The 16,691-nt window shown below is 55.5% G+C and overlaps 7 protein-coding genes across 7 annotated transcripts; 4 read left to right on the forward strand and 3 right to left on the reverse strand.

Annotated features, from left to right (window-relative positions):
* Positions 1 to 808: 808 nt before the first annotated feature.
* SCP_0203820 (predicted protein) lies at positions 809 to 2,066 on the reverse strand (the record flags this gene model as incomplete). Its single annotated transcript, XM_027754297.1, has 3 exons — positions 809 to 1,665; positions 1,722 to 1,782; positions 1,884 to 2,066. 3 exons carry the CDS (start codon positions 2,064 to 2,066, stop codon positions 809 to 811), a joined length of 1,101 nt encoding a protein of 366 aa, XP_027610098.1.
* A 157-nt stretch (positions 2,067 to 2,223) lies between these two features.
* SCP_0203830 (KRR1 small subunit processome component) lies at positions 2,224 to 3,813 on the forward strand (the record flags this gene model as incomplete). Its single annotated transcript, XM_027754298.1, has 9 exons — positions 2,224 to 2,284; positions 2,336 to 2,360; positions 2,416 to 2,470; positions 2,556 to 2,615; positions 2,677 to 2,937; positions 2,988 to 3,128; positions 3,185 to 3,433; positions 3,485 to 3,568; positions 3,625 to 3,813. 9 exons carry the CDS (start codon positions 2,224 to 2,226, stop codon positions 3,811 to 3,813), a joined length of 1,125 nt encoding a protein of 374 aa, XP_027610099.1.
* A 293-nt stretch (positions 3,814 to 4,106) lies between these two features.
* SCP_0203840 (predicted protein) lies at positions 4,107 to 7,934 on the forward strand (the record flags this gene model as incomplete). The annotated part of the gene is made up of 4 exons (XM_027754299.1): positions 4,107 to 6,069; positions 6,165 to 7,096; positions 7,151 to 7,432; positions 7,491 to 7,934. The coding sequence occupies 4 exons, from the start codon at positions 4,107 to 4,109 to the stop codon at positions 7,932 to 7,934; spliced, it is 3,621 nt and encodes a 1,206-aa protein (XP_027610100.1).
* Positions 7,935 to 8,367: 433 nt separating this feature from the next.
* SCP_0203850 (hypothetical protein) lies at positions 8,368 to 9,469 on the reverse strand (the record flags this gene model as incomplete). The annotated part of the gene is made up of 3 exons (XM_027754300.1): positions 8,368 to 9,285; positions 9,335 to 9,383; positions 9,438 to 9,469. The coding sequence occupies 3 exons, from the start codon at positions 9,467 to 9,469 to the stop codon at positions 8,368 to 8,370; spliced, it is 999 nt and encodes a 332-aa protein (XP_027610101.1).
* Positions 9,470 to 9,982: 513 nt separating this feature from the next.
* Positions 9,983 to 11,059, forward strand: SCP_0203860 (Protein-lysine N-methyltransferase EFM6; the record flags this gene model as incomplete). The annotated part of the gene is made up of 6 exons (XM_027754301.1): positions 9,983 to 10,222; positions 10,289 to 10,419; positions 10,482 to 10,559; positions 10,615 to 10,774; positions 10,846 to 10,896; positions 10,946 to 11,059. 6 exons carry the CDS (start codon positions 9,983 to 9,985, stop codon positions 11,057 to 11,059), a joined length of 774 nt encoding a protein of 257 aa, XP_027610102.1.
* A 302-nt stretch (positions 11,060 to 11,361) lies between these two features.
* Positions 11,362 to 13,243, forward strand: SCP_0203870 (predicted protein; the record flags this gene model as incomplete). Its single annotated transcript, XM_027754302.1, has 5 exons — positions 11,362 to 11,512; positions 11,580 to 11,671; positions 11,732 to 11,818; positions 11,872 to 11,956; positions 12,009 to 13,243. 5 exons carry the CDS (start codon positions 11,362 to 11,364, stop codon positions 13,241 to 13,243), a joined length of 1,650 nt encoding a protein of 549 aa, XP_027610103.1.
* Positions 13,244 to 13,843: 600 nt separating this feature from the next.
* Positions 13,844 to 15,787, reverse strand: SCP_0203880 (predicted protein; the record flags this gene model as incomplete). The annotated part of the gene is made up of 5 exons (XM_027754303.1): positions 13,844 to 14,869; positions 14,922 to 15,013; positions 15,068 to 15,401; positions 15,458 to 15,624; positions 15,685 to 15,787. 5 exons carry the CDS (start codon positions 15,785 to 15,787, stop codon positions 13,844 to 13,846), a joined length of 1,722 nt encoding a protein of 573 aa, XP_027610104.1.
* Positions 15,788 to 16,691: the final 904 nt, after the last annotated feature.

Raw genomic sequence — 16,691 nt, forward strand, 5'->3', positions numbered from 1 at the left:
GAAGGCCGTGCCGCCATTGAGCTCTATTCCAGCTCTGAGAATCGATCAGTTCAACAAACCAAAACTTCCTGTACTGAGGCCACGCGTCAAGTCACTGTTTCTAAGTCACCAAGGATTCATGTTCTGATTATGAGGAGGCTGCGCTGGAATCGACAAGGATGCAGATGAGTGAAAGTGGCTACGCAATGGTGCGCTCGGGAACCGTGGAAGCTTTGACTTCTGGCCGCTGAATCACGCAGAGTTCAAGTTGGGGCTTCTTATGATTGATATCACGGTGCAGCAACAGACGCTCCCAGGAGAGAAGACAATAATAGCTAACGTTGCGGTGCGCATGTAAACTCTATAATAGTCGCCGAAGAATATATGAAAGAGTCAGTTAACGGCAGTCCAAGAGAGAAAAGCCTAGTAGCCCGGGCCCGGGCCGGACCCACTTGGGTCCACAAAGTGCAATCGATCGTTTTGCCCTCCACGTTGCCGAGCGCTATCGTGAACATGAGTTTATTCCTCTTTCTCTTAAGCTCACGATGCTTGCTCATATCCAAAATGACTTACAAGGAGTCCTACGGAGTACGGCCATTCAAATCATACTTGCAACTTCTTTAATTCTTGCCGGGTATGCACTTAGTAAGTACCACAGTCGGGTACTTACATCTTCCACCGGTGTGCAGAGACCTGCAAGTACTCACAACATGGCAGACTTACTACACGCTGGTCAATGTGACGCTGGGCCACTATGTGCACGCATGTAATGGACTCTGTACCGGCAAGATATACTGATAACCCATGCGTCGAATTCAGTCATGAAGCATCAGTCCTTCTCATTAAGAAATGCGTCCAGCTCATCGTCTAGGTCCTGCTCGGTTTTCTGGGATCGTCTCCGTCCACGGGATCTCCTGTCACCTTCTCCCAGCCGCTCGCCTCTGCTCCTACTGTCGCTCTCTTCCTGCTCTCGGCCCCCTCTCCGTGACCTACCACGACGTGGTAGGGGCGCCATAATTCGCGATGCCAAGGTATCGGGGTGGGCTCGAATCATGGACGTCCTTTCCAGAAGAGTCCTGCCGTCGCTGCCAATATAGTCGGACCGCATCTTTGACGGAGGAGAAGGTGGTTCTGGAGATGGAGCATCCTCTTCGGCTAAGAAGGCATCGAGGTCGTCATCAAGTTGTGCCCTCTCAACTGACTCCTTGTAGTCGCTTTTCCTCCTCTTGCTCGGCTGCCCCTCTTCCCTCTCTGATTCGCGAGCTCCTCCAGGGTGTCCCTCCCTCCCATATGTCTTGTAAAATTCACTTTTGTTTTTGGCTCCTCTCTTCTTCACGTCTTCGGTCGTAGCCCACCTCATCCTGATCGCTCCCTTTAGTCCCTCGCTCTGTCCTAGACTCTTGTTGATTCTGTCCCTCGGTGGCCATAAAGCGACCGGAAAAGGTTTCGCCGTTACAGAGCCGTCCTGTGTAGAAGGCTCTTCTGCAATAGACTTGGCGAGACGCCGATGCGCGAGACGTGCTGACGGTTTTGAGGGAAATACGAGGATGCAGGTTGTGTCGTCAATCCATTCAAGGGCCATTGGGTGCGCGTCGAAGTGGGTAGCATACGCGAAGATGTTTGAGGTCGGTAGATGTGATATTGGAGTCCCGTGGAATAGAATGGCATTTTCTCTGTAGGGCGAACCTACGAGAGACCGTCAGAGGTGGTGATTCGATCAGTACATTACCCACACGACTCACCATCACCCATAGAGACATCGTCCTCCACATTCGTAGCTTCCTCCTCGCTTCCGTGTTTACGCTTACCGTACCGAACATACCGAGCACATGAATAGAATCCAAGTTGGGAGCTCTCCTGTTAGGCCCATTGTTTGCCCCCCATGATACGTTCTACCAGCGCACCTTTCCTACCCTCGCCCCAGACGTCTCTGACAACAAATAGACTTTGGTATTGCCAATGCGATCAGCAAGTTGCGGGTGACTTGGGTCGGCGGTGGGTTGAGCGGGGAGCTGCTCCGAGTAGGGGACGTCGTCGTAGGAAAGCAACTCTGCTGTCGTGTCTGTAGCGTCGGGAGAGGTATCCATGCTGGATTGGCTCTCGGAGAGGGATGTATGCGATGAGGGGGAGGAGCAAACTAACTTGGACAAAGCGACTTGGAGAACCACGGTCTGTCACAAAGGGTCAGCGCTTCAGCAGTTGTCACGTTCGCGGCGTGACCAACCTGCGTCTTTCTCCCAAAACATGGCGGCCAATGCGGAAACGGCACCGATAGACAACAGTAAAAGGCACAGGAAGGACAAGCGTATGTTGATTTGTCTATACTTCCGCAGCAGTCGTTAATGTCGATGTTCAGCTTGGGATGCTGACGACGTTGATCAGTGAGCTCGTTATTCTGCTTCCTCCCAGTTGCCCTTACAAAATATTTCCCGGCAGCGTAAGCATGCAAACATGCAGAATCAAATATCGGCTTGTCCTGAATTCTATTATAGTGGGCAAACCAGCCTTTCCAGGCAGACGACAATAAGGGCGGTACCTTCACCGAAGAATCTTCGTTCGCCACTCTCTTCCCCAAGTACAGGGAGAAGTACTTGCGTGAAGTATGGAGTGCAGTAACACAGGCGTTGGAATCGCATGTGAGTTTCACCGTCCTCTGTTTCATTGGTCGGTTCGCCCTTCGCTAAAGCACGGACGCAGGGCATCGCTTGCACGCTTGACTTGATCCACGGTTCTATGTCAGTACGAACAACGCGAAAAACATACGATCCTTACATAATCCTCAAGGCTCGCGACATGATCAAGCTTCTTGCTCGTGGTGTTGCGACTGGGCAGGCGGTGAAGATTCTGGATGACGCCGTTGTATGTGATATCATCAAGATTGGGAACACAGTGCACAACAAGGAGCGCTTTGTGAAGCGACGACAGCGAATTATTGGTCCAGATGGCAGCACGTTGAAGGTTTGCTTCTCGCGCAGAAATCCCCTACTTACGTTGACTCGTGCGGGTAGGCCATAGAGCTGCTTACGCAGAGCTACGTTCTCGTACAAGGGAACACCGTCAGCGTAATGGGTCCATACAAGGGTATCAAGGAGGTCCGGAGAATCGTATTGGACTGCATGAAGAACATTCACCCAATATACAGGATCAAGGTAAGCCTTCTACTCAAGAATACCAGACACGAGGTCAACGTGGTGGGACATTGCAGGAGCTAATGATTAGACGCGAACTGGCTAAAGATCCACAGCTGGCGACTGAGTCCTGGGATCGTTTCTTGCCCAAATTCCGGAAGAAGCATCTCAAGACTTCAGAGAAGACTGCACGGAAGAATGAGCGGATAGAGGAGAAGAATGAGGGGCGTAAGGCTGCTGGATTGGAGCCGGTTGGTGAAGGGAAGAAGGACAAACCTGCGAAGAAAGTCTACACGCCGTTCCCACCTGCACAATTGCCTCGCAAGGTATGCCGTTGTCATAATACCCAAAGCTCTTAGCTCAACGGCTATTTTCAGGTTGATTTACAACTAGAGTCCGGCGAGTACTTCCTCAAGTCACACGAGAAGGCGGAGCGCGAGGCGCGGAAAAGAAAGGATAAGGTAATTCTTCCTCCGGGATAGCAAAATACTGTACCCCCGCTTATGTTTTGATCTAGCAAGAAGAAATTACCGCGGAGCGACGCGCCAAACGTGCTGAGGCATTTATCGCCCCAACCGAAGAGGCTGCACCAACGATTGAAGAGAAGCGGAAACGAAAGAGAGACAGAGACGGGATGGATGGTGAGGGCGGTAGTAGGAAATCAAAGGCAAAAAAGAAGAAGACGGAGGAGGTTGAAGAGAATTAGCTGGCCGGTTCCATCCTGTGGTATATACCTTTTCTCTTGCTGCTGTTCAACTCAATTTTCTGTCTTGTTTTTTCCTGCTGTGACAAGTGTGACGCGGGTGTGATGGTTGTGACTACGCCTTTCTTTACTCCGCCTGCGTGTCATCTCCATGCCGGCGACGCTGTTTTTCTGACCTTGCGTTCTGACGTCTTCCTTACTCCCTGCCTATCGTATCAGCAACTTATTCTCCAGCGTGCTCTTTTGCAACTTCTCTGTATCTTATGCTCCGAGATCTATCATAGAATTCCGCCACGATGAACAAGAATCCCTTCGTGACTACACCTGCGTACAATCCGCAACAACCGCCCCTGCCGCCAGGTCCTCCACCACCTCAGCCTGCTCAGCCGGATTACTCTGCTTATTGGGCTGCAGCTACTGCAGCACAGCATGCTCAGACGCCGGCGGTTGGTACCTTCACTCCGCACTGGTCTACCTCACAGCCAGCACAACCTGCTCGACCTACTCCTGAGCAGTCTGCTCTGTACGCGAACTATGGCTATGGGGGCCAACAGAACTTAGCCTGGCAGCAGCAGCAGCAGCAGCAGCAGCAGCAACAGAGGCAAGCTCAGCCTCACTTCCAACCACCCCCGCCTGTTGTTCAACCACCCCCTCAGCCTCCGCCTCAGCCCGCCTATAATCCGTACCAGCCCCAAGCGGGCGCGTATCAGCAACCTTACGTTCCTCAGCCCGGTCCTGCAGCTCAACATGCTCCCCAGACTACGTTCCAGTCACATGTCCCACCCCCTCAACAGTTCCAACAGCCACAACAGCAGCCGTTCTTTCACCCACAGCAGCAACAGCCTCGCCTCAACAACCGCAATATCCACCAGACATCACCTCAGCAATTCCCACCTGCGAAACGACCGCGGTTCGATAGTCCCAATCAGCACCGAGGATCAGCTCCACCACAGCCACAGTTCCAACCTCCACCGCCTCCTCCCATGCAGCAAGGTGGTGGGATGAGCTCGTTCGGACCTGGGCCCGGTCAGGGACACCACAGTCGAGGTGGTGGTCCCTCTCTTGCTCAGCTATCGATGGGCGCAGGCCGGGGTGGCTACGGCGGCAGTCGCGGTGGGAGTAACGCTGGAAGAGGCAGAGGTGTACCGATGGGAATGAACAGAGGTGGGAACAGGAGCAGAGGAGGTGGGATGTACAACAATATGGGAGGGCGTGGTGGTGGTGGCGGTGGTGGTCAGGCCGGGGGAAGTTTCCGAGGGCATGGGTCCAACCGAGGCTTTGGAAACAGGGATAACCGGAGAGGTGGGTCGTTCTCTGCTGGAGGCGGTCAAGGATACTCGCACGGTTACCAGCAGCAGCAACCGCACCATTATCAGCAACAGAACTATTCGAGTTCCTCTTTCCGTGGCCGCAATCAAGGGTTCTCCTCCTCTCGTGGTGGTCGTCATGACGCAAGTGTCATGCACAGTGCGAAGGACAGCGGTGTCTTGATGTCGTCGAGTTTCTCTTCGGGTAAAAAGGATGAGAACAGACGGACACTGACGGATTTTAAGATCATCGGGCTGGAGATTCGGGACTTGTCTTGGAGCTGGGGTGTCTCACTACCCGATTCTGTCGAGCCGGCGGTGAAGGTCGAGAACGAGAATCCTCAGAACGAGAATCCTTCTTCGTCTGAGCCATCTGCGGATGCTCAGGCATCAGAGGCCATATCTGCTTCTCCTTCAGTCAAGGTCGAGGGTGTTACGGTCAATTCTGATGATGCTCTTATGGACTCTACTAAATCTGCTGAGGACGTTGCCATCCCTGGGGAGGCAACGAAGATGGAGGAAACTAGTTTCATACCTCCTCCCCCGTCGCGGATTCGCATCTATTTTCACACTCCTGTGACTGCTGATGATGCCCACCCGATTACGCCGCAATCCTCATTCTCTCTTGGTTCATCTTCCGCCGCTAACACAAGGAAGGGGAAACGAAAGAAACTCGAGGATGATGACGGTGATGCGGAAGATGGTCGAGGTCCTCCTCCGCCACCGCCGGGTGCTGAGCACGACGGTGTGAGCGTCGCCGCCAGCGTGGATTATGATGTTGAAAATGCGGCGGGCCGTGACAGTGTCGCACCGAGTGTCGCAGAGACTGTCAGTGAGGGGGACTGGCTAATGGCCGCCATCGGCGGCGAAGAGGGTGAAGGCGACGGGGACGATTCGCATTTCAGCGACGTCAAAGATTATCATGATCTTCATATTGGTGGTGGCGAATATGGTACGTCCTTGTTGTCCGAGAGCGTGCATAGTGTGGGCGCGAAGCTCGTCTAGATGGCTTCGTTCGCACCGCTAATCTCGATTTTCTTATTGAAGGCAATGGTTATGATGATATGCAAGGGGATGGGCACGACGATTATCATATGCTGGGCGATGACGATGCTCAGGGCTCCGTGGACGAGCAGTATGAGAACGTCCTGAATGCCGAGCTTGGCAGTATGTCTTCTGCTTCTCATGGTCCGAACGGTGTTCACTCCACAGAGAGCCTGCCATTAAATGGCCCAGCAGACGTATCTTCAGACGTTGCTGCTCATCGCCAAGAGAATGGCGTGCCTGCAGTGAATGGGAAAGCTCATCAGGAGGTTGGACCTGAAATCCTTCCGGATGTACAGTCAGCTCCTCCCGAGTCGTCTGTCGTCCATGATGTTTCTGCTGCTGTGGTTTCACCATCCGTCGAGCCTACTTCTGTGCCTCCTGCGGATGTCGCTAACAGTACACCACATGTTGATGCGCAGGCTCCCTCCGAAAGTACTTCTCACAGTGGCGGTGCCCCTCTCCAGGCTACCGACTCTATTGCATCTACTGTACCTGATACAAACGTGCAAGACCCGAACCTCTCTTCGTCCACCACTGCGAATAAAGGCGACGCAGCGGACACAGCGGACGCTATCGAAGCCGAGTTGCTCATGGAACCTACACAGCCCGCTCAGGAAGAATTTTCGCAGCTCGACGTGCCGACTACAGAGCCCTCTGCATCCCCCGTTTCGCACACGCTCGTCTCGCCATCTTGCCCCCCTTCGACGACAATTAGTGAGCCTTCTAATTCGCAGTCGCCTCAGAAGACGGATGGGAAAGCTGGCAAGACTGCTTCAGCCAATCGTCTCTCCATCTCGTTCGCAGCGGGCACGAGAAGGCTGGTTATCGACGCGGAGATCGTCGACAAGCTGAAGGTATTCAGAGGAGAGGGCCGTATCGAAGTCTACATGAACGTTGACAAAGACGACGCCGGTGGCTTCAAAGGCATCATGGTTGGTTTTCTGTAATACTCATAACGTATTTTATGTTAACCGTGGTACCTCCAGATTGAGGGTTTTTCTGAAGCGACATCGTCATATGTCCCTCTGGAAATATCAGAACATCCTGACGCCGATCCGACAGTGCCTGCGTTTTCGAAGGTTTCACTTCCTTCAAAGGTTACGCTCATCGGGCACTTGGACAGGGAACGTCCACTCTCGGAGCCTAAATGGGTGAAGACGGGAGACGTGCAGGAGTGGCTGAGGAGCATGTTTGGGCGCATGTTTTGGGTTGCCGGTGACGCAGCGGATGGCTGGGAGAAGAAGATCGAGGTCGCTGACCCTGATCCGGTGAGTATATCTACCACGACATTCTCGCCGAGGGCGGTCGTCTGATGGAGATTTGCAGCCCCCGACCATTTGGACCCTCCTGGAGGCGTGGGCCGGAAATTCCAGCGTTGGCCTTGTCAACGAACGCCAGCGGTTCCTGCGAACACACATGACGGAGACTGACAACATCCTGGAAATCCTCCTTCGACTCGTGCGCGGGGAACGTTCCTCGTACAACCAGAATACGCCAACCATCTCCGCGCCGAGCGTCTCGGGGCCGCTCCTTTCCGCGCTCTCGCAGGGCTCTGCGCACGGGGCGCAGCAGACACACGTCTCGTTGGCCGTGCTGGCGATCTTCCGGCTGGCGGTGGAGTATGCGAAAAAAGCCGCACCCGACACTGGCAAGGGCGAGGCGGAGGCGCGCGTGGGCGAAATCATACGGTGCCTGCCTTCGCACTTGATCTACAAGAGTCTCGACGGGATCTTCAAGGAGTGGCGGGTCGAGAAAAAGGGCGGGAGATAACTGGTGTAAATACTGTATCGCACTTTGATTTGGTCGTTCTGCATCGAATTTCTTGCACATCGCGCGTTGTGTCTGTCGATGTCCTCATGGTAAGGGCATGGCCTACAAAAATGATTCGCGAGGTCGCTTCTCGATCATGACCAACGTGGACCTTCTGGGTCAGGATATGCGAGCAACGAAAAGAAAGAGAGAAAACTAGAGGAATAACGCCCATTATTTACAGTAGATCTGTGGGGAGAGAGAGAGATCCTTCAGTGCTACGAATATACTATACTACAAGAACGCGTACAGAAAGTATCTACTGTAACTCCAAGAGCCGGGCGACAAGCAGGCAGGAGCAAAGCCAAAAGAAACCAATCATCAACGTATCATGTACTTCGTCAGAGCATCATAAGTCTATAGCGAGCGCAGAGCGCAAAAAGGAGCGGGCCCCCTACTTGGGCGGGGACCCGTCCTCGTGGTGGAAGATGTCCTTAATCCTCCCAAAGATGCTGGAGCGCTTTTTCCGCTGCGTGGTGTTGACGCGGCTCGCATGCGTCTCCTTATCCGCGCCCGAGCTCTCGCCAAATTCGGACACGGACGCACGGCTGGAGTGACGGGAAGAGCCGATGGAGGGGAAGCGCATGGTCTTGTTAGGCGACGCGGGCGGCGACTTGGAAGCGCCGTTCGTCGCGGCTTTCTCGGCGCCATTCGTAGCGGGCTTGGCGGCACCGTTCACTGCGGGTGCGTGCGTGGACGCCTCCAGTGCGGGGGCTGCTGTCGCAGTACCCTCTACGACGGTGGTATCGAGCGGCTTGGAGGCGGCTTGGGGCGATTGCGTGGAACTGCCGTTCGCAGGAGGCTCTACGCCGAGGGGGACAATAGGAATGGGAACGGTGGGCGCGATTGCCACAGGCTCGGCGGTAGGGGGGTGAACGGCCTCCGCCGAGACCGCCCGCGCTGGGGATGTCTCTAATGGCGCGGGTGCGATATCCCCCGCGCGCGAGGTCGTCCCGGGCGCGAGGGTCTCCACCATTGCGACCGCAGTCTGCTTCGCCGTCTCTACAACGCCGATCACGGCGCCGGTGACTGCACCCTCGCGGGTCTTCTCCGGCGCCTCTGGCACTGCTGCTGGCTCTGGGGCAGACGCAAGCACAGCAGGGGGGACCTCGACAGTGGGCGGGGGTGGCCGCACTGGGGAGTCGTAGACGTTGTTTAGGTTGCCCATGGGATCGATCTCGGTGGGCTGGTCGTCTGTGGTGGTCCAGCGGCCGTCGACAATGTACTTGTAGGCGATCTTCTCGCCCCAGGGGATCTTGACGCCGCCCTCGAAGGTGGAGCCCTTGCGGGGGAGGTGTATTGTGCCAGACCACTGGAGCGCGCGGGTCAGCTGCGTGGGGGGTGCGGAAGGCGGAACATACCTGGTCGAAGGAGCCAGTGACGATCACGTCGGAGGCTCCTGGATGTGGCCTATGTCGGGGGTGGTAAGCAAGTGAGACAGGGTAGAGATAGGCGGGTGCGTACCACTTGAAGACGGCTTCGTGAAGTTCAGACATGACAGGTCGTGCAGAGAGAGAAAGTGAACGAGTTCGTGAACGAAAATTATGCCCCGTTTAGCCGAACGAGTAGACCTATAAAATTTGAGACAGGTGAGATGTGCGACACGGGGTTGCGGGGACAGAATATCGACGAGCAGCGAGGAGGGGGGTACACTCACCGGTGGAGATGACACGGAAGATAGGTGCTCAGCACGAGGAGGAGAAGGAAGAAGGTGGAGAGGGAAGAGATATACGGCGAGGGCGTGCCGGTCAGCAGGGCCCGCTTCCACGCCTCGCACTATCGACGCCCGCTGGCAGGAGGCGCCGGCGATCTCTGCTAACCTTTCGAGCCTCTCGCAATCTCTCCTTGCATAACTTTCTGCCTCTCTCCCCCCTCCAAATATTCCTGGGTCTCTGATCTTCTAGGTATTCATTCGCTCGAGCTCTTTCGATCTCCAAGTTTCTTAAGTGAAAGCTTGTCGACATCGGCTTGTGCCTGTTCTCGACTCGGAACACCTTTTTGTCCGACCTATGATCGATCTCATCCTCGAGGAAAAGTTGGACGAACTCGATCCCCTCAGGCATCTCCGAAACGACGATGATGCCCAGCTCGCTGACGTCGTGCCCGCCCAGCCGCCATCCATCCACAACCAGCTGGTCGAGCTCTCCTTCTCGTCTGATGAGTCTGCGCTTCTACCGAACCCTGTCGTGATAAAACTCGTGGTTGACGCATCGCCGGGATGTGGGGGTATCGCTTGGCCGGCTGGAGAAGTGCGTCTGCCTTGCGTGATCCATCGAATTATCGTCCTAAACAATTGCGTGTGCACGGTGTGCCAGGTGCTTGCAGCGTACATCGCTCGTCGGGGATCATGGAAAGGCAAGAACGTCCTCGAGCTAGGCAGTGGGACGGGTCTCGTAGGGCTCGTAGCAGGCAAACTCGGCGCCCGAGCGTGTATAACAGACCAAGCGTTCGTCCCCTCACGGCTCTAGTCGCACTCACCCGCCCACACATCCGCTCATCGTGCCGCAGTCCTCTAATAGAGATAATGGCGCGCAACGTCTCAATGAACGACCTCACTGCCTTTGTCACGGTCGCGGAGCTCAATTGGTCCGCCTGGTGCCGTCTTTCTGTGTCGCCTGCGTTCTCATGCTCGGTGGGGTAGGGGCGAGCCCATCCCGCAGGATATCCCCCGTCCTGATGTTCTCTTGGCTGCCGACTGTGTGTACTTTGAGCCTGCGTTCCCGTTGTTGGTCAAGACGCTAGCAGACTTGGTGATCGACGATACCACGGAGGTGCTATTCTGCTATAAGAAGAGACGGAAGGTGCGCATCAACGATTTGCGGTCGCTGGCTCATGCTCTAGCTCATGCGTATGGACATCTCTCTCTGTGTAGGCTGATAAGCGTTTCTTCACGTTGTTGAAGAAGGAATTCACCTGGACGGAGGTGCGTCGGACCTCTCCGGCGAAAAAGCGTCACTGACACGCAGCTGCAGGTGGATGACAATCCTGCACGAGACGCGTATTCCCGGGAAGCGATATCGCTCTTGCGACTGTCTCGGAAACACTCCAGGCTTAGTTGCAGAACGGTTACCTCACGCTGTCGATAACACTCTAGTGGTGTAATCGATTCACGCCACGGTCAGCGTCGGCGTACAAGTTGTGTAGGAACTTTCATGTTTTAGATGACGAGGAAGATGTGTGTTCGAATGTTCGGACCATCGTTGCAGACACGATCTGTCTGTCAGAGAGCAAGAGAGTTGAGCAAGTATTCATGTTGCGGCGCCTTTGTGAACCAAGGTCGGCCGAAGAGATAAGATAACGGTTTAGCCGGAAGAGGCAGTACAGTGGCTACAATATAATGGGCGCTAAGGAGTGGTTGGTTTACTCAACTCCCGCCACGACCCCGACCATGGCCACCGATTCGTCCGACATCTCCTGGATGCCTGCCACGGGCAGACACCCCCTCACAATCGGCTCCTCGCTCGGGCGCGCCCTCAAAGCTCGTACCGGCGCACCACCAGGCAAGCAACTTGCCAGCCGAGACTTTTTTTCCCTCCGATGTGAGTCCTCCTCGTTGCCGGGCTTAGACAGGTATTGACCGTGGCGTCTGTTGCGAATGCCTGGCAGATAATTTTGTTCCGGAGTCCGTCGACTCCGTCAAGCCTGGCACGATCGAGAAGCAGGGCAACATGGTTGTTGTCGAGCGAGCGAGCACGCAGGTTCGTATGTGGCCCGCACAGCGCAGTGGCCCCAATCTGACCCGTGGCGATTACGCACAGACAGGCGAGGGCGGACATCAGTTCAGAGGCACCGAGGTATCCGCCAAGGAATTTGAATGCGTGCTGATATACGACGAAGAGTTCGGGGCGCGTCTTTCTCTTCCTCGCTCCGCCCCGGCCGCACTGACGCGGCCTTGCAGACGTTCACGCTCGAGAAGATGGACTCCTTCGTGAATCTCGCACACGACAGGAAGATGGACCACGCGCCGCGTCATCCCGGGTCGCGTACGTCACCATCGTTTCTCTGCAGCCTGTTATCTTCTGACCTGCCACCCAGCGATGTACCCTGGCACCTCTGGGTCGACGTCGCGCTCGTCTGCACAGCCTCAGCCACTGTCCCAACATCCCAGCCCCTCCACCGTCGCCACCATCATTGATCGTAAGCTGCAGGGTTACCAGGACACAAAAGGCGAGTCCGCCAGCGGCCGGGCGGCACATAATGCAACTGCAATAGATCCGCCGTCAGCCGCAGATAAAAAGTACTTCGTGCCTCAGGCGCCGGTCGCCGATGCAGGCCCAAGTAACTTTTACAAAACTAACGGCAAGAAGACGCCGTCATTTAAAAAGAAGGAACCTCCGAAGAAGGAAGAGGAGGAAGAGAGCGAGGGCGAGATCGTCGAAAAGAAACCTCCCGCCCCGTCCCGCCCGCGGCCTTCGGCGCCTTTACCCACAAGGCCCCAGGTTCAATTACCTGCGCCACCTCCAGCACCGGCACGGCCACCACCGACACCTGCCGCTAAGCTTGCTCTTCCTCCACCGCCTCCCGTCGCGAAACCGCGGCCACCGCAAGCTCCAAAGCCGACCCTAGTGACGGCGAAACCGTCGGCACTCCCCAGCTCCACCACGTCTGCGCCGAGTACCACGCCTTCACCGGGTAAGAAGCGCGCCTTAGAGGTCGAAGAAGAGACGCTTGAGTTTGGGAAGCCCGCGCTACCCGTAAGCGCAAAGCGCGCGAAACTGTCGCCTCCCAATTCCGCTGCTAAACCCAACTACGGTTTGGCGCTACCGCCACCTGCAGCCACCTCCACCGCGCTGGCACTGCCCGCTGCACCTCTAGCTAAGCCGCCCATATCACTAGCGTTCCCTGGGCCATCTAATATGGCAGTATCCCTCGCTCCTGCTCGCACGGAGCCACGGCCGGCGCCCGAACAGGAGCGTCAGTTTGACTCGGACGAAGAGGAGTGGGATGAGGTGAATCCCGCTCCTGCGTCGCTGGCATTGCCCCCCGCCCGCGTGATTGAGATGGAAGAGATTGTGCCCACGCCGACGCAGTGGCATGATGCCCCGCCCCCGGAGGAGGACGAGGAAGAGATCGACATGAATGCGTTCCAGGAGGAGCTCGATCAGCACCTCGGGCGCGCGGACGAAGACGAGGACGCGGATGCGGATGCGGACGCAGACATGGATGAGGAGGAGGACTTCCTCGCCGGCGCTGTCTCGCCCGTCGCGGACCGCGTCATGCAGTTTTCGGACGACGATACCTCGAGCAGCTCTGATAGCGACGACGACTGAGCTGTGTGGATAGAATGGAAATTCGGATGGATCGGTGATGCGTTGATGCTTTTGGCGGACACGGCTGGACTTGGAACTGTATTGGAAGGATAACTTATTACGTTTGTGTACTTGTGTATGGTCGACATGTGTACAGCTTGACTTGTGTTACTTGTAGATCAAGACTCTGAATGCAGCTGAACTCAGAACTGTATTGGAACGATAGCTTGTTTCATTGGTATAAATAGTCAATCCATATACATTCCAACCATACAGGAGTACTCATGTATGGTTGACATGTATATGGATTGACTCTTGTGTTACTAGCAGTCATTTTCTAGATGTCTCCTCCCCTAGCTTGGGTGCCTTTTGGGCCTTGGCAGACTGCCAATTGTGAATGGTGAGGAGCTGAACAACAATGGAAGTGTTGCGGTCAACCCCAATAGTAATGCGACCGGACATCAAAATTCACGACAGCAAAAACATCTGGCCAAGCAGAAAATGAACGGATACGCGCAAAGCGACATGGAGAATCGTGCTCAGGTCCTCTTCGAGTCATCTAGACATCTCGTACACCCCGTGACTCCCTGAGCCATCGAGTACGGTGAGCAAGGTCCGTGGTTAGGACCACCCGTTGACGGTGACGCTGCCATCTGCTGCTGGGCCCGTGTAAAGATTCGGGCCGCCAAGGAAGGCTACAACATCGGTTCCACCGGAGATGGCGGTGCTATCTGTCGCGACGGCAGGCGCAGCACTGCTGGACGCGCTCGCGCTCGGGACAGACAAAGCACTCGCTGGGCCGCTGCTCACGTCTGACGTCGCGCCCGCTGAGTTGCTGTTCACACCCGGTGTGGCGGCAGCAGAGGCACTACTTACACCGGGCGTGGCAGCCGCAGGCGCGCTGTTCAAGCTGCTGGGCACAGCGCCCGCTGTAGCAGAGACAGGCGCGCCGTGAGCTAATGCGCTGGAGACGATCGCGCTCGCCTGCGAGGGGGATATCGTCCGGGTGGACGAGTCCTCGCTTGAGGTCGCGTTCACATCGGGCATGACAACTGCAGGTGCGCTGCTCACGCTGCTGGGTACAGCGCCCACTACAGCAGAGACAGATGCGCCCTGAGCTAACGCGCTGGAGACGATCGCGCTCGCTTGCGAGGGGGATATCGTCCTGGTGGACGAGTCCGCGCTTGAGGTCGCGTTCGAACTGGCACCACTCACACCGGGCATGGCAACTACAGGCGCGCTGTTCATGCTGCTGGGTACAGCGCCCGCTACAGCAGAGACAGATGCTCCCTGAGCTAACGCGCTGGAGACGATCGCGCTTGCCTGCGAGGGGGAGATCGTCCGAGTGGATGAGCCTGCGCTCAAGGTCGCGTTCGTGGTGGCGTTCTTCGTGGTGGCGTTCGCCGCCGCAGCGCCGGAGAGTACGAGCTCGCCCAGCGCGTCGACGTTGGCGTTGATGAAGATCATCGCGGGCCCGGCGACGACCGTGTTCGTGTTCTGGTCGCGCACATTGCTGTCTATCGGCTGGTCGTCGGACGTGATGAAGACCGCGGCGGGACCGTTGACGGTGTCGGGTACGACACATGAGCTGAAGTTCTGCGAGACGGAGACAGGAAGACCTCCGACGAGCATTTGGCAGAAAAGGCCCTGTATGATGAACGTGAATGAGCACCGAGGTTTGAAGGCACTGCAGACTTACGTCTGTGCTACCATTGAGTGCGGAAGATGAGAATGACAGAGTGGTTCCCGGCAAAGGGGGGCTGGTATTTGTTACCACCAAGGTCGGATTCGCTAAAGCCATTCCTTCAGCATGGTCCGCAAGTGCGAGCGGTCATCAGGTCGCACCTGGAATACCAATCTCACAGCCAGATATGAATTGGCTGGCGATAGCGAGCACTTCGCTCGGCGTGAACGCGATATCGAACGCCTGAGGCAGCGCGGTGGCACCGTTCATGAGATTCAGAATAGTCTGGTGGCGAGCCTCGACCGTCATGATGGATGCTGCCGCAGTGAGGAGGGTAGGGTCCGATATCATGTTTGCCGCCCCGAGATAAGCTGCAACACCCAGGTTCTCCACGACGCGTGCTGTAGCAGCCATGGTAGAAACATTAGTCAACGCGCTCGAGAAATTGAATTGACATCCAGAGATCGGCGAGGCTCCGAGAGCTTGCAGAGCAGACTAATTGACATCGAGTGTGAGTGTGAGATATGATCAGAGACAACAGTTGCGTTCACCTCAAGAGCGGTAACGTGTGCGGCTTCATCCGATTGAATAGCTTCAAACTGCTGAATGGGAATCTGGACGTTGGAGAATCCAGCAGCAACGAAGTCTGCTTGCTGGAATTGTCCGAGAGCTTGTGTATAAAACTGGTTCTCAAAGTTCTCCAAGACATCAGCAAACTCTGTAAGCATTGAAACGTTGAGATCGACCAAACCCAAAGGATAAGTGGTGTAACACTCACGGAGGACCAAGACGTCTGTGGAGTTGCCCGCCTGCCGCTTGACTGGGGCTCCAAAAACCAAGAGAGGAGTAGCAATGGCCAGAATGGATACAAAGGCACGCATGTTGACCCTAACGAATTGGTACCAAAAGCCAGAAGGCCTGCTGGATATCCAATCACACGAAACGAGTTGACAAGGGGCGCTACCGGGCAGCCCAGGGAGTGACTGGCGAGCATACAGAAGGGCAGATCAGTGAGTACAACACGCAAACATGTTAAATGCTTACCTAGAGCACTGAGAAAGAAGAGGAAAGGATGAGGGAAGAGTAAACACGCTCCAGTCGCGACGCTTTTGAGGGCTGCGGCATGTGGTATGGGAGCGTCGGCATCGATGTACTCAAAGATTGCCATGGTGATCATTTCATCCCACCTAAGTACTAAGTACCAGCCAACTAGGAAGCAGGTGTCGTTGAGCGAATCACATCTGCTGGAAGCCATCCAGCGCTATATCAGTCCGTCCTTCCAACCTCTCATAGGACTGATTTTGTAGTCTGGCTTTGGGAGACTAATCCAGCGCGAAACTAACTTAGTGCGCATGCGGTTGCGAATGAGAGAACAACGATGGTTAATGTGCCGGCAACTTCATAGGATATTTTCACCTAGTGACTGTCGCATCATGGCAGGAGCAGCCAGATGACATTCCAACGAACGGATGCTGGTTTGCGTTTGAATTTGCTACAAACAACATTTCCCCGACAGGGTGACATTTTACCAGAGATCGATGTAGTTGCGATACACAGTAATGATGATAGAAAACTAGAGAGTTACGCGGGTCATTCACTTCGCAATCACTAAATCTCTTTCGCGGCCAACCATCTTGAAACCAAGGCCTGAGCTTCCGCTGGCTTGTCATGAGGGACGTAAGCACAGACGGACAGGTTAGCGCCTTCAAAAATCAGTATCATCGGGGGTACTTATCATATGTCCTGCTCCACGAACTGTAGCAAAGGTGAGCAGGCCTGCCGTCT

Source organism: Sparassis crispa (genome assembly GCF_003851025.1).
Source record: "Sparassis crispa DNA, contig_000001F, whole genome shotgun sequence".
In the NCBI taxonomy this organism is placed as follows: Eukaryota; Fungi; Basidiomycota; class Agaricomycetes; order Polyporales; family Sparassidaceae; genus Sparassis; species Sparassis crispa.